This window comes from Drosophila teissieri, chromosome 3L, assembly GCF_016746235.2.
Source record: "Drosophila teissieri strain GT53w chromosome 3L, Prin_Dtei_1.1, whole genome shotgun sequence".
NCBI classification, from domain to species: Eukaryota; Metazoa; Arthropoda; class Insecta; order Diptera; family Drosophilidae; genus Drosophila; species Drosophila teissieri.
The window spans coordinates 13,798,425-13,814,637 of NC_053031.1; the positions used below are offsets into that span (position 1 = coordinate 13,798,425).

General features: G+C 46.1%; 1 protein-coding gene across 3 annotated transcripts in view; it reads right to left on the minus strand.

The window, feature by feature from the left end:
* Window positions 1-16,213, minus strand: part of LOC122617452 (CUGBP Elav-like family member 4) — a 137,187-nt gene that overhangs the window by 99,569 nt on the left and 21,405 nt on the right. For all 3 annotated transcript variants that reach the window (XM_043793312.1, XM_043793310.1, XM_043793311.1), the window contains exon 3: window positions 8,708-8,756. In XM_043793312.1, the coding sequence (XP_043649247.1) occupies window positions 8,708-8,756 (49 nt within the window). The remainder of the gene's footprint in view (window positions 1-8,707; window positions 8,757-16,213) is intronic.

Genomic DNA, 16,213 nt, shown 5'->3' on the forward strand with positions numbered 1-16,213 from the left:
TCGCTGACCCGCACGATGAAGCCTTTGTCTGTCCTCCTGGCACCACCCCTCATCCACCCACTCCTCCAGCTCCTCCGGCTCCTCCTGCTCCTCCTGCTCCTCCTGCTCCTCCTGCTCCTCCTGCTCCTGTTGGCCAGATCCTGCATGCATTTGGCTTTACAAACAATATTTGCCGTTGTTGTTGTCTTCACACAACAAACTACATCAGGCTCAGGACTGCGCTGGCTATTTGGGAATCCTCTTTTTCACTTTTCGGAGAGGCCAACCCCACAACCCCATCGCCATCCCAAAAAAGTCCGCCCCCAGAACAAACTAATATGCTATGCTTAAAGCGTACATATTGGACTTATAGTTGTTGTTGCCTGTTGTTATTTTTGATGTTGTTTGTCTGCCGAGGAGGAGAACAAAAGGCCTCCTGCTGCTGTCATATTTTGTGTTTTCCCACTCGCTCTCTCTTGTTGATAGGAGTCTCCCACTGAGGCTCACAGGACATGAACGGATTCGGACCGGGACCAGGAGCGAGACCAGAGCCACGACGACCCTGGAGTTCACGTTGACGAACCCCGAAACGCTTTGCCTGTCCTACGCTTATCATATAAATTCTTCTGGCTGCCGGCTGCCTGTTGTTTTTCGCTTCTGGTTCGGCCACGCTCTCCTGATCCTGTGCCATAGCAAAAAGGCTAAAAAGTTTAGTTGCTGCTGGCTCCTGTTATTGAAGGCTTAAGCGTCCTGCCGGCCGTCGAGTTAGTTAGCAGAAGCCAAACCTACACACACCCACATAGCCACACACCAACACACCCACACTGCATCCCGTATCCTGTAAACAAAGCAAGCACACACATCGAACGTAGAATCATCGCTAGACGAAAACAACAGCAGAGCAATGGGTAGTCAGTCAGGAATCTGAACGGGGATTGCACTCGACAAAAATTAGATTTCCAAAAAGGAAAGCCCCATTGGAAATACATGGAAGAGACTTTTAATGGATAAAACCTGTATGCAGGAGTACATAGCAAGATTTTGATTAAAATGGAACTCTGGCATACATATAGTCACACATGGCAGTACTCCCTATATCTAGATCCCGTTTAACTCAAGCTCATATCATTTCAAGATTAGTGTTCGGTTTTCTCGAAGTGTAACCCATGGGCGATATAGTCAGGTCATTGATGTGCAGTGCTGATGCAGTTGCAAGTGCATTTACTCCTGACCGGTGACGAGAGACTTGGCTAGAAGCAGTCACTGGCGAATATTGTTGCACAGTTTTTGTGACACGTTCGAGAGGATCGAGGGGGGTGCAAGGAGGTGGGTTGTAGCCTCGAATAATTTCCATATCCTGTGTAGCTGGTCTAATGTATTAACCAACCGCAGGACTCCTATCGGCCGCAGCTCCTTGTGGCCTGCCAACACGCCATTTGGCCATATCTCCGAGCCATTCCCAGACGGGGACGTGTAAAGGAGACAGATAGCAGCTTTATGCGTTCCTTGCCCCACCGCACTTACGTATACAAGTATATATGTTCGTATATACGGCTCATATACTTTACAAATCTTGATAAGTTAATAGAAGACGTCGGAGGAGGGCTGCCAGAGAGCAAAGACATGTTTTGGCCAGTTGGCTGACAGCGGGTGGCGGGTTGCGGGATGCGGGGTGTTTGCGTGGAAATTTTGGCACATTAAAGCCAAGAGTCGAGCGAGGCAGCCAAAAAGTAAAATAATATGAAAAGTCTCATAAAAATAGCAACGGGGGACCACCACAACAGGGGAGAAATACTCGTAAGTTTTTCGGTTGAATCTTGTTTGTTTTTATTCTGGCGACAAGTTTTCTCGGCGTGTGTTAATTTAGGTGAAATCAATATGGGGGCGTAGGTGGCCTTTTCTCGTCCTCGTCCTCGTCCTAACAACATTTCATATTAAGGCAGCAGCAGCTATAAAAATTAACGAGCTGCAAGTAATGTAGCATACTTTCTGCCATCAAATGCGCTCTGTTGCCTTCCTGTTGGCCATTGTTTCTAAATGCGAGTGCTGCTCTGTGGCTCTGTGGCTGGGCGGCCTGTCTGTGTTTAGTATTATAATGTCATTATCATTTTTATTATTGCATTTTAAATGCATTTGCCGCCAAGCAGTTTTTTGCCCTCTTTTCATAATTTTTAATGCCCAGTCAGAGAGCCACAGCTCATTAAGCAGGAATAGCTGCAAGGAGCGGCGACTGTCTTGACTTGCCAGTGGTGCAGAAAAGATTAATGTTCCTCACGTGTCCTGCGCCTGTCCTTTCTCCTTTCTCCATTCTCCAGTGTTGCCCGGCTCAAAGTCGCTTCAAAGTCATGCTCTCGATTCCGTAGGATTCACGGAGCCATCTTCTCCCACCGCCCACTGCATTTAAAGTATGTGCAGCTTATATTCCTTCGTCCTGCTTCGTCCTGCTTCGTCCTGCTTCATCCTGCTTTGTTCTGCAGCTGACTTGTTTGTTTTTCACCCCTGCCCATAAACATAAATGGCCCACAGCTAGGTCAATCACTCCAGATCACGCTAAAGTGAGGAGGAATAGGGTTTCTGAGGAGGAAGCTGCTGCAGGATTTGCGGCAGGACATGAAAAATTGTATCGAGCAAAGCACTTGACTGCCTTGAATTTGTTAAATATTTTATAAGATTTAAAAATCACTTCCATTGAGGACAAAGTAAAATATTCAGCCTATGCTTTTCCCACACATCAATTGATTTATTTATTTCTTTTATCACGCTTTAAATCCCTAAATGCTTGCGACCACAAAAAACTGTAACTGAATCCCTCGACAATAACTAAAATGTCCAGCACCTGCCACGCCCCCCGACCCCCGCGCCGAGCGCCCTTCCCCTTCAAGTGACCCAACACTCGTAACTATTACCATAACATTTATGATTATTAACCTACAATGCGGGGCACTCTAAATGCAATTAAGATTACGATCTATATTGCATTTTCTGTGTTTCTGTGTTGCAAAAAGGAGCCTGGCAACTCTGCCACGACAAACAATTAAAAACAATGCGCCTCCATCTTCCGTTTCCCCTCCCCTGCTCCCCTGCTCACCTTCTCCCCTGCGCCACAATAAAATGCTGTTCCAGATGCTTATCCACACCGGGCGCCCATATTGCATAAGAAATAATTACTTTTTATATTACACATACGCCCCGTCGTCCCCTTGCGGCTCCGGCAATCACCTAAGTCTATTGATTGCGGCCACCATTTCACCTTTTCGGTGGCCGCCACCCGCTTCAACACAATATCATCACACGAAAGTGTCGCGTTTGCGTGTCGCTTATCATTGGCCCTTGGCCAAAACAAAAATGAAGACACCCCAAAAGCAAAAAGCGTCAGACAATTGCCGCACCGATAAGATCTGCCCCGAAAGAAATGTTTTTGTGCCCTGTCCAGCGGGGGGTGCACCTGACTCGAAAGGAGGCAAGGCCAAAAGGACCTTAATCGCGGCTAAGCCACGCCAACCCGTTTTCAATAAGGCGAAATGGCTCATAAATTGGTTGTGGATGGGCGAAGGCATAGGACTCGCGTAAAGTGCTTATGAACCCTCTTAAGCCCATTGCTTACTACAATAGTATTTCTAATTCACACTCTTTTAAATTGAATTTAGCATTAAAAAAGCGTACGTACTGTACAATTTCGCCTACTTGAGAGCCGCTTTTCATCCTGCTGCGTAAAGGTAAACATGAAAGAAGCCGCCCATCAAAACTGTCTACGTCAACAAGGTTGACTTTTGGTATTTTATGCAAATGCTTCAAGTGTCACGGACTAAAATGGCAATTGAAACGCTAATGATGACATTTGGCAGGCCTAAGCAGCGGCCCAAGGAAAACAAAATAACAAACTAAAAACGAAAAACAAAACAGAGCGAAGGAGACAAAATGGTCTTCGTGTGCTTTTCCGTTTCCTGTTGGCGCTGCGCTGCGCTGGGAAAACATAACAAATCGTTTTCTTTTCGTTTTTCCTGGCCCCGTTGTTTTCGCTTCGTTTTCGCTTTTGGTTTTTTTTTATTCTGGTTGCTTAAAAGGAAAGTTTGCATGTAGGCCTCTGGCATTTTTACGAGGCATTCAGCCAATTGACAGGCTTCAGTCGCTCGTAAAAACAAAATCAAGCAACGAAGAAAAATGATGCGCAGAAAGGAGCAGAAACTGTCGAAGGGAATGAAAAGGAAACTATACGGCCGTTTGAATCGTCTAAAAGTATACTTAAATATTTAAGGGCGAGCGCCGGCGATGGAAAGGCGAAAGTTTAAAAAACATTAAAACGCATTTAGCAGCCTGTTCTGGGCCTTCCAAATGTATATACATATTTACGGAACCGAATCTGCTCGCCCCGCCCATAAATACTTATTATCGCTTATTTGAACTTGTGAATGCTGCCAGCAGCGATGCTTGTGATTTACTTTTATTCGAGCTGGCTTTTCCTTGCCTTTCCTTTCCTTTCGCTTTTCCGTCACCGAATTTTGTGCGTGAGTTGTCAGTGCGAAAGTGTGTGCGAAAAAAATCGATTTTTATTTCGTCTGCCCAGGGAAAAAGGTCAAAAACAATAAAAGCCTAAATACACATACGAGCCTTTGAACTGGCTTTGATAAAAGCGGCGTAGTCTCAGCCGCAGGAGCAGAAAAAAAAAGGAAACCGAGTCCTGGTAAGGACTTTTCGGGGAGGGTAAGCCTCCAATCAATGGCTGTGCGTCGCTTTTGGTACGTGTGAATTTAAGCTGATTAAAGAATTGAGCTCCTCCGCCCGAGAGCGCACAGAAGAGACGAGACGAGACGATTGGAGACGAGCCTTGTGGAGTGGAGCGGAGAAGGACGAAGGACGAAGAATAACGCAGAAAGGCAGAAATTGATGTCTGCTTTTAGGCGTAGATGCTGCCTTGGCTTTATTTATGCCTTTTGTCTGGGCTCGGAGGCTTTGTTATTTGGGGCTTAGTGGCGAATATCCCCGTCCTTTTAATTTGCACCCCACAAAAAACGAACACACACACTCGCACACACACTTACGCATGTGGGGCAGATAAAGGAAGTGGCATCCGCGGTCGCAGCTGAAGCCAATCATCATTGGCAGTCAATCTATATTACAAATTCAATTGAATTTGTCGCTCTTTATTTGCGCTAATCAAATTGCGAGGGCTGCCATAAAAATGTTTGAGACTAATAAGGCCGCCAGCAGGTAGAGAAAGTGTGTGCCGCCTACTTTATGGTCAAAAGGATACTTTTGGCAACGGAAAAGAGGGAAAAAGCACAATTCAAATGCGTAATCAGGCGTAAGAAAAGGGGGGCTTGTGGTGTGTGGGGGAAAGTGAATGGCAGCAAACGAAATGAGAAAAGTTTTTTTGGTCGGGAATTGGTGGCGGCCAACACTGCGTATTATTATTATTATTAGTTTTCGCCCTAAAACTTTTCGCAGCCTGCTTATTAGCAGCAGTAGTGGAGTAGTGGAGTGGGGTTTGTGTTTCTGTTTCATAGCTCATTGCTTTTCAATTTGATCAGACGTTGTCTATAATGAGCTCTCCAAAAAGTTTTCTTTCGCTGGCAGTTTCTACGTATATAGCACATATCGTTCTCTCCATTAATGTTCTTCCTTTTCAAGACTGGGAATTTTTTTTATTTTTGTTGGTTAATTTTCGACTGTCATTTATCATCAGGTGAGGGATGTGAGGAAATTTTTATGGAGTTGATTTTTAATCTTTTGCAATCATTCCCCTAGAATCTCCATGCCCCGCTCGCACCGCAGAAGGAAATGAATATTTATAAGTATGATGGATGAGGCGAGACGGGAAGTGCCCCAGGTGGAAGAGGGCTGGAGCGGCATCTGATTTACTGACGTGTGACAAGGAGTCAGGGATAAAGGTAAGGAAATTAATGCGTAGTTAGAAGCATAAATCTGTGCGTAGTCCTTGCCACGGCGCGCGACGTGGGGAAATGGGGAAATGGCGGGGATTTCACAATTTATGTTTCGTTTGCCCAGCTAAAGGCAGATTCTTTTCGCTTACGGGTCGTATGAGTGATATTAATTTGACTTTAAGTCGCTCGTCCTGCAGCCGAGGAATATCAAACGTAACACGTCAACGTAGCGCGCAAGCGAACGTATGCAATTTACGTGACATCATTACGTGTTAGACAAGTACAAATTACGCGTGAAGGAGAGAGAGAGACGAAAGGGGAGGGAAAGGCAGACGACAATATGAGTTTGATAATGATGAAGCATGGTGTGTTAGTGTGCGTGTGTGTGTGTGTGTGTCTGTGTGGGCGGGAATATCAAGATAAATAACTAAGCAAGGACATGTGTGTGTGTGTGTTTGTGTGTGCCAATGAAACGAAAGTCATCAGACTCAGATATGGCACAGTAGATTGCAAATGCGACAAACGTTGTCGGGACGCAGGACACAGGACACAGGACACAGGACACAGGACACCAGATGAAAGACAAAGGCAACAAATTGTACTCGAGGTCCTGTTGGCTTGGGATTTAAGGTTTCGTTCTCGGATTGGCAAGGAATGGTTTTGGCCTGGTCAAAGCCCAGACCCAGACATGTCAACAATGCCTCAGTAAGTTAAAATTGATGAAGTTAGCAGGCCGAGCAGGAGTTTGGCGGGGGGAGTGCACAACCCTTTTCAATCAGTGTTCCTTCAGCACTTGTCAACTCTGGAATAAATATATTCATATACCCAACCCACTCACACTCTCCCACTCACATTTCATGCTTGATTTGAGTTTAAATAAATTACGCATCTTTGTGAGGCTGAAAAATGCAAATGTCAGCGGGTGAAAACTTGCAGCAGCCGGCAGACCAGCAATTAAACTTGTCCTTGTCTAATTGCATTTTGGCCTAAACCGACAGAGCCAAAGCCAAAGATCCTTTTTACCCACACACATACACACACACAGGCACAGGCACAAACAGACGAAGTCAAAAGTCGCAGGACTTGGTGCCGAGTTGCCAAGTGCTCTGCTGATAGCGGCCCGAAAAGTTTAGCGCTTTAATTTCTTAGAAATTTGTTCCAACTCGGCCAGCAGAGTGAGTGGCGAGGATGGGGCAAACAAAGCAACAAACAAAAATGTCGACTTGATTGCGTCGCTGATGGTTTGGTGGGCCTGCTTCTTGGAAGCTGAACGGCCAAGTCCTTGGCGAAGCCGAAGTCCGAGCTCCAAGCTCTAGCCGTATAGAGAGCAGGTCCACCATTGTGCGGACAGATTGCCGGCAAGTTGGCCTCAGCAAGTTGAGCTGAGTCGAGAGTTGCTTCAAGTTCCCAATCCCCAGCGGATTAGAAAAGTTTAAATTGTTGCCAGCGAGAGCAAAGGACCAAAGGAGCCGAGCGGCGGCAGCAAAGCGAAATCGAAGCAGCAGCCGAAGAAGAAACGGATGAATAAAGGGAGCAACGTAACGATTAGTGCTTTCATGTCCTTTGCCAAAGTTTAAAGGTCATCCGGAGGAGGGTCCTGCGCTCGCTGCTGATTTGACACATCAACTTTGTCAAGGTTTTTGTGCCACACAGCCACCAGCCACCAGCGACAGCGACTGTTATGAGCAATGGCTGTGTCCTTCCACAGGACTCTCTCCTCTCTTCGCCCGCTGAAGCTGAGGTCCTGGCGCGGGCGGGTGTGTGTGTGCGCAAGCAATTTGTGCAATGGACATTTTCGGGCGCTGGCATTCGCTGCTCTGCAGTGATAAGCGCTGCCAGCTGCAAAATGTCTTAAAAGATTGCGGAGTGCACTGACTTTTAGTCCAATTCAGCCCGTGGGGCATCCTGCGATGATTGCGAAATGTGTAGCATACTTTTGTGCGATTGTACCTTTTCTGTGAGCGGTTTTCATGGGATGGCATCGGGGATGATGGGCTGGGTGGGCTGGTGGGCCGGATCTAACCCACAGCGGGTGGGAATATTGAAATTACTTTGAAGCTGCTGCATAATGAGCCTGTCAATAAGTTTATCAAAGCAACAACTACTCGGGACGGGCCACGACGGCCTGACCCAAAAAACAAAGTTGAAGTGCTGTGTAAATTATGCAAATCTTTATCATTCTTTTTCTGCTGTGTGCTGCAGGGGAGGTGGGGGGCTATATCGAGGGGACTTGGGTCGATGGGCTGTCACAAACAAGCGTGAAGCTCGACAACTGTGTGAGGGGCCCAGTAAAAACAATATGGCGCCCTGGCCAGCGAGTCCTGCTCCTCCTGCCACTGCTCCTGATCCCCATCCCGCTCCACTTTTCCCCCTGCTGACTGCCATTGACAGTTCAACGTTGTTTTGCTATACGCTTTTCCCATTTTCTCTACCTTTTCCAAGTATTTTTTCGAGGTTCGCCTCGCTTCGGTTCAGCTCTGTTCTGTTTTTTTGTTTTTTTCCCTTCTTTTTTTTTGTGAAATGTCAAATTTTTGCAGACAGTTTTGACAGTTTATCGAAGTGCGCCCGTAATTTTTGCTGACGTGTGTTGTAGGTGTTGAAAATAGCAGGCGAATGCTTAGATGTGTGGAAGGGGGGGGCGTGGCAAAAACTTTGGCTGCCTCTGCACTTCTCGGCTGAGTGCTTTGGCACAAAAACTTTCGCCCAGAAAAAGGAAGACGGGTCAAGTTTTTCGTAATTATTTGTTTTGGGTCACCTATGGAGACTCGCAAATTGATTTTCTGGCGGGGAGTCCACAGTTCTGGGCATTTGCGGGGCATAAATGAATATGGCAGGTGATTACTTACCGCTGCGACTTTCATTTTCAGCTGGCTTCAGCTGTAAAGCACGGTTCATCTGCAAAAAGAGAAGAGAAGAGCAAATTAATATTCGGCCGCAACGAGAGTGACGATTAAAAGAGCTTTTGCGTTAACGGTGTTAGCAATAAAGGCCATTTCCATTAAATTGCTGGTCGGCATTTGCATCGGCATCGACATCGGCATCGGCCAGTTCGCCCCCCTCAAATTCAATCAACTTTCGTTGGCAGAGTAGAGTAGAGTAGAGAGACGAGACGAGAGCTCTTCATAAACACCTCCCAAAACACATTTGGCCAGCGAAGCATTTTCAAGCATTTAAATGCCACTCAATATGCAAGCCCATCTCCTGTCCTGTCGCTCCTGCACATTTGCGCTCATTGCCTTTTACCCACGACTGGGCAGCCACATCCTGTGCCGCTTCATGCATCATTAAAGCTTAAATCTCACCCAAGCGACCCATGTCGATTCTGGCCAGCCAACACTTAACGTTCTCTCTCTCTCTCTCTTACTCTTCATCCACTCGGGATCGGGATTGGAAGTGGGTGTGGGATTGGGTCTCAAAGTGGGGTGTATATGGGTCTGGGTCTGAGTCTGGTTCTGGGACGGCTACGTGTTGTGGTCACCTTTTGGTTTATGGCAAATGAGTAATATGCCCGTGCCAGAGCACGAAAAATCCCATTAAAAGACGTTCAAATGAAATGCATTAAAATAAAACTTAATTGAGGGCTTTAGACGGAGTGTTCGAATCGCTTGGCTGGCCATCCTTCACCCCCCAAAAAACCGCAGAAACCCGAGCAAATCAATAATCAGCCAGTAGAAGACCCTTTCGGCTCCTCTGCACTTGCATGTATATCTCTCTCCCAGGTGTAATTTATTTGCACCGCACATACAGTGGCAAAGTGGGCGGCTTCGGACACGCCCCCAGGCTTCCTGGCCTTAGATTGGCTTATCAGTGGAGGTCCTGGGACCGAGCGAGTCCTGTCATTAGCCGCCACATGGAAGTCTGTCGTCTCATCGCCTGCCGACTGCCGCCTGCCGCTTGTCGCATGAATATTTTATAATCAGCCATTAGTTTGCGGCAATTGAAAATGATTGAAGCTTTTAACTGCAAAATTCAATTGCTTTATGTAACCGTGTGAGTGGGAAAGTGGGCGAGTCCTTCGTCCTTTAACCGCCCATCCCCAATCTCCATTTCCATTCCCACCCACAATATGAAATATTTAATGGTGTAGTCCGGTACGGATTCGTGTTTTTTCGGAACAATCCATTAGTCAGAGGCGAGTAATTAAAATTGCGATTTATGCACGCGCATGGAGCGGAGTTGAAATTTTTGGGGGCTCTCTGCTGGCGATTGGGCTTGTTTGTAATTCAATTATGTTAATGATTGGACGGCATTTACCGTATTTACATTATTTACATTAATGCATAATGAATGAGAGGAGCCGGGGCCAAACTGCAGGCGGTACTGGCTGTACTGGCTGTGCTACTATTTTTTGTTCGCTTAATTGTAGCTGCAGCTGGAACTGAGGGTCCGCTAAACACGGCCAATGGCAATTAAGTGCATTTCTCTGTCTGACCGAGGGAATGCTGAATTCCGCCATACACCATACTCCGACCAGTCCATACCAGTCCAGTCCACTTCATCACTTCCACTCCTGGCCAGACAACACACAAATGCGCTTTTGCTTTTGCTCAAAGCTCAGCTGGATAAATTAAGTGGTCGATGAACTGAAGCCTTGTTGATTTTATACACCCATCGCCATATCGCCATGCTGTTGACAGCGGGAAGGGGGAGCTGTGCGGTGACGCCGCAGAATTTAAACCGATGTCTAACCGAAAAAATGTTCATTTAGTCGCACGTCCTGCGAGCGGGATCCTTCTCTACCTGCCACCTACTACCGCTGATGAATGATTGATGTGGCGTGGTTTAATAAATTGGAAAATGTTTGCAGCTCCACTTGCGCCTGGCATCTCCAAGGCAGGCAGCTAAGCTAAATGCAGGTTGTGCCCTCTTGAAAGCACTATCCCTTTCCATACGAATTTCCTTTTTTTCCTCAAATTTTTTGCTATAGGGCTTATCACTGCTGGAAGCCCGCAGCTGGCTGCCACATCAATTGGCTGACTTTGACTGCAAAAATCAGTGCAGCCTGCACATATACATACGTACATATACTCGTATTGATCAGGCCAGTCAATGCCGTGTTGATGAAGCCTGTCGTCTCGCTTGTGCTCTTGGTTAATGAACTTCTGGCCATTTATGAAGAGGTCGAAACTCTGCAGAAGCTTGTGGAAATTTCTGAAAATTTAACTTGTGCTCTGGCCAAGCCACATGACTGCTTTGGATGGCCTGGATGCCAGGATGCCAGGATGCCGGGATGCCCTTCTAAGGCATCTCTGACTCTGCACAAAAGTCTGGCTAATTATTAACGCCAGCGAAAGGCTTCCCCGCAAGCCCCGTTTCAGCCAACGCTTTTGGCCGCGTAATTAGCGCACATAATTTGAAATTTAAATGTTGCCAAAAGCCGAAGCCTTTGAGAGTCAAAATGTTAATTAAATCTGGCTCTCTTGCTCGCTCTTTGCGTTTATTCTGTATTTTTTTTTTGTATTTTTTGTTGTATTTTTTGGTTGGGTGGCAAATGGGTTGGTCTGTGTGCGCGGAATCAAAAGATGCCTGCCTCGACACAATTAGCCTTCACAATTGCTTATGACAAAGTGTCCTTTTGGGTGTGGTTGTCGGGTGGCAAGATGTTGCAGTCGACAGTTGGGAGTCGACAGGCGCCAGTGGCAACGTTAAACCGCAAATTTTAGCGCCCCAGCAAGTCGGGCATGACGAGTTCGAGGGGTCAGGAGGTCGAGGAGATGTGGAGCTCGAGGGGCTGAGGGGTCGAGACTAGCCGCAGTGTCGCCGCCTACGCATATGCAATGCCTGAAAGTGCCAACTTGGCCAAGTGCTTTGTGAGCCACCGCCCTCCCTCCCCTCCCCCCGCTGTTGTGGGAGGTCCTTTTTGGGGGAGGGGGGAGGGCTTTGCTGGCTGCATGGACCCATAAACTGCGTTAGTTTATGATGCCCGAGCGCTAAGTGAGCAAAGCGAAATACGCAGAGCGACAGGGACGCAGATCCAGAGATCCAGTCAAGCCGTAAGTGCCTTCCTAAAATCCCCAACCCCCGCAGAACTCCCATCCACCATCCTCAATCCTCATCCATCCCCATGTGCAATTAGAATGCGGCGCATTGAACCAGCCAGGGCACAAAAAGCCAGGGACCGAGCTTTCAGAACGCTCTGGTCAGTGGTGTGTTGTTGTTGTTTCTATGCATTCGATGGCCGAACTACATAAAACGGAACAACGAAAATGCAATTAAAACTACGTTTTATGGCTTTGTTATGGCAGCGGTCGCCTACAAGCCCGCTTTTTCGCCTCTTCTCTTTTGGAGCAAAGCGATGAAAAGCGATTTTTATGATGCTTTCTCCACACTCCGGCGACGATGATGATAGTTTGGAAAATGGTTTCGAATTGAGTGGCCCCGGCAACTTTTGTTGATAGAAAAGTAATATTTTATGGGGTTAGCTCGAGGGTAAACTGAACTGGATGTGGGTAGCTATGTGCTAGCTAGGTTCTGCTTATTGAAAACGCCGCTTGCTGCGCTTCATCTTTGGCTAACAAAAATCATCAAAGTTTTATGCAAAAGTTTTTTCGAGCTGCTGCTTGTGGACACAGATACTCGGCGAAAGACTTTCCCTCTTTCCCCAACTCCCACTCACCCGATGGAGAAATTTGTCACTGGCAAAGCACCTAAAAGTAGACAATGTTGCCTCAAGCATCTGTCATGTGTGCGATGGGTGGGCGGTTGGTTTTAGGGGGTTGGGGGTTTGGGGGATGGTAGTAGAAAGGGTGTTCCAGGATCCAGCAGCTGGAGGTAAAAGCAAAACAAACTAACGAGCTAGCAAGCAAAACAATGGCTTGTAGAGCAGCTCGCTCTGCGCTCTAACAACCTGCCATAACTGCAGCTTAATCAAAAGTTTTTCTCTGCCTCCACAGCCACAGAGATTCAGCTTCAGCTGGAGGGCAAGCAACCAACCATCCAACCAACTATTTCGTCCTCCGTGATCCTGCTCCTTGCTCCCCGCTCCCTGCTCCCTGCTCCCTGCTCCTTGCTCCCTGTTCCTTGCTCCACCATTTGATACTAATCAGTGGCTGCTTCTTCCACTTTTTATGCTGTCTGGTCTGCTGCCTGGGCCACGTTCAATGGGAAATATCTATATATTCTTTATGTATCTCAATGTATGAAATATGGCAAGTGTGTATTATGGCTGTTGCACGACTTCCTTTGGTGGGAGTTTGCAATTAGCAAGTGGCAATTAAAGTTCTGGCATTGAACCTTGGCCATGGAAGAATGTTTATTGCTTCATATATTATCCGAATGGGCCAGACAAAAGCTGTTAATAAGTTGCGAAAGTGGAGAGATAAAAATATAGGAAAATCATCTCTTAAATCTTTAAGTCTAATCCTTGAAACGCCCATGCCGCACCTGGGTCTCACACACTTGAATCCCAAACCCAACTCAAAGTTAAATTTCATTCAAGACACGACACTTGACTGTCGTATGACACTTGAGCTTCTGCTCTTGCTCCTGTCCGTCAGCGGATGGCTGCCCCACCTTGCCACTTCCACTTCCAGTGGCTCAAAATATGCAAATAAATTACTAATAACCTCAGAATGTAACCCTTGCACGGAAGCAGTTGGAATTTAGAGAGTCCGTGAGGGGAGTGGGCGCTGTTCCTGATTCATAATTCAAATTTTACGCCGCAATAAACAAAAATGCCTAAAATTATGCAACACAACGCCCATGAACATTGCTGAGCAAGTCATAAATTATGTAAATTTAATTTTACGCCCCCAACCGCGGCATCTGCAAATATGTACATCGATATATGTATATACAAGTATACGAGTATACGAGTTCATATGTATGTATACGGCCACGCCCACAGTCAAGCCAACCACAAAATTGTAAAACGAACTGTCGTTCCGCGAAGAAGCAAGTATAGGGAAAAGAACGTTATTATTATGTAAATAATTAATGGCGTGTAATTATCTAAATTTCGGACAATTAGAAAAAATTAACACACACCGACAAAACGAACAGAAAGTGGGAAACACGCGGCAAGGCCACAAATTTATGACATTTTTATTACACAACGAAATGTAGAAAAAAAAAATAAAAGATATGGAAATGAAAGCGAAACTCCATGTAGACCATGTCCTTTCGCTGGCTTTCCCCGGTTTCCGTTACACATTTAACGCCATTTTAACGCATGCTAATGACCATCTAAGCCCGGTCCTGCCCCACAAAAATTACTTTGTTTACTTTCCAAACGAGAAACGAGAGCATTAGGGGAAAGCCAGAGAATACGAAAGCGAAATATGGAACTAGGTGTAGCCCTTTGAAAGGTTCGCCATTAATTAGCCAAACTTCGAGCCGATGTCAGGTCAGGTCAGACAAACATTAGTTTTGCTAATTTATTAGCAGCCCCGAAATGCCCAATGAAAGCTAATCAATACTTTCAGTGGGCAGACGAGCCTCTTTCAAAATTACTAATTATCACGGAAACGGTCGAGTCAGTCGCTTTTTCATACGGGGTAAGTATTATTTTGCCTAGATTGCGTAACCCTTTGTTGTAGCAGACAAGTTTATTTCCCCATATCAGTGGCATTAAAAATCTATCTAAGAGTAGGAATTAAATATGAATCTGATTTGTGTTTTAATTAAATTGCCGGCCGGAAAAGAATGCCCAAATTAGATTTCCCGGCTTGTTAATGGCGAGAATTTAAATTCCTGTGATTTCGGGGCGATGACCCAATTGATTTTTTCGTCTTTGGCTGGGGCGGCATTAAAAGCATACCTTTAAAGGCAATCGACAAGAAAGACCCATCCCCCAAGCCATCGCCATCCCATTCTGAATCCATCAGTTTGCGAAACGGCAACATGGAGAATTTTTGCTGCATACCAGCAGGCGCGCTAGAAATGCTTACAAATTATATAAGGCTGCGGAGAGTGATGGTAAGGGGGGTTGGAGATGGTGAGGGGTTGGGGATGGTGAGGGGGAAAGGGGGAGAGGCTGAGCCCAAACAACGCACTCAACTGTGAAAATGTCTGTTAAGGGCAACAAACACGCACTCATGTGTATTTGCCAGTGTGTGTCAGTGTCTGAGCGTGGGCTACCTAGCCTGTCAACAGAATGACAGTATATATAGTATATAGTATACCTAAATTTATACATGTGTGTGGGTTTCAATACACACACACATATTTTCCCGTGTGCCCGTGTGCTCCCCGCCTTGGCCAACTGTCAATTGAGTTGGCATGTTGGCAGCCTCTTGACTTTCAGTCTAATGTGAATTCCTCATAAGCATGATAAGCATAAATATCCATTTGGACGGCCACACAGCCGCCCCGTAGAGTGGCAAAAAAGTTTGATTGAAATATTGCCAAGTCAGGAATCTGAATTTCAGCCTGAATCCGGCCGTATGTATATGCGCCGCACTCTTCTAATGCCCGGCACGTATTTTAATTGATTCGTGCCGCACAAGGAGCCGCAGGAGTGGCATCAGCGGCAGCTCATTACATGTCATGAAGAAGCCGCCGCTGCTTCGATTGCAGCAAATTGAAAAACCCATGCCCCAAAAATAAATCAATGGCAATGCAAACAGACAAACACGAGCACAAACACAAACGCAAACGCAAACAGAGCAAAAGGATACTCGATATTTGCTCTACGGGTTTGATGTCTGATGATGATGCTCCATTTATTATTAACTTGAAATGATTTCGGGCAGTCGGAGTCCGCACCCTACTTCTCGGCGAGGTGACGACGCAGCGATTGAATGCACGACTGCATCACTGGCATCGTGGCATCACTGGCAGGACTCACAGGACTCGCAGGACTCATAGGACTCGCAGGACTGCATGTATCCGTATCGCCAGGACTCGTCGCCGTATCTGTGTATCTCCGTATCCGTGTATCCGCCTCTGTGTGTACACGTGTGAGTTCAATTGGAAAATCGTGTGCGGCATACGGCAGCGTGTTTTTGTAAATAGCAATCGCGTACGTTTCTCAGCAGGCACCGTGTGTACACTTGAAAATGTATCTCTGACACACACACACACACATTTAATGTGAAAGTGTATCTCACATCGCCGCGGCGGCAGTTGATGAAATCAGGCGCATTCATATTTCATATTAAATTTGAAAAGCTCTGCCCCGAGCTGAGATGGAAGGATATGGGTAGGGAATCGGGGCAAACAAAAGTTAAGAAGGATAATAACCCAACAGTAAATGAAAATGGAACAAAACTAATGGCTGGCCCATTCCCAGTAATTTATTTTACCAACTTATTATTAGAACTTTAAAATTAATGTATAATATAATAACATGAAATTATTATATAGAACAAAACACAACTTTCTATACCACAAAAGTTGGTAAAAAAAAAGTT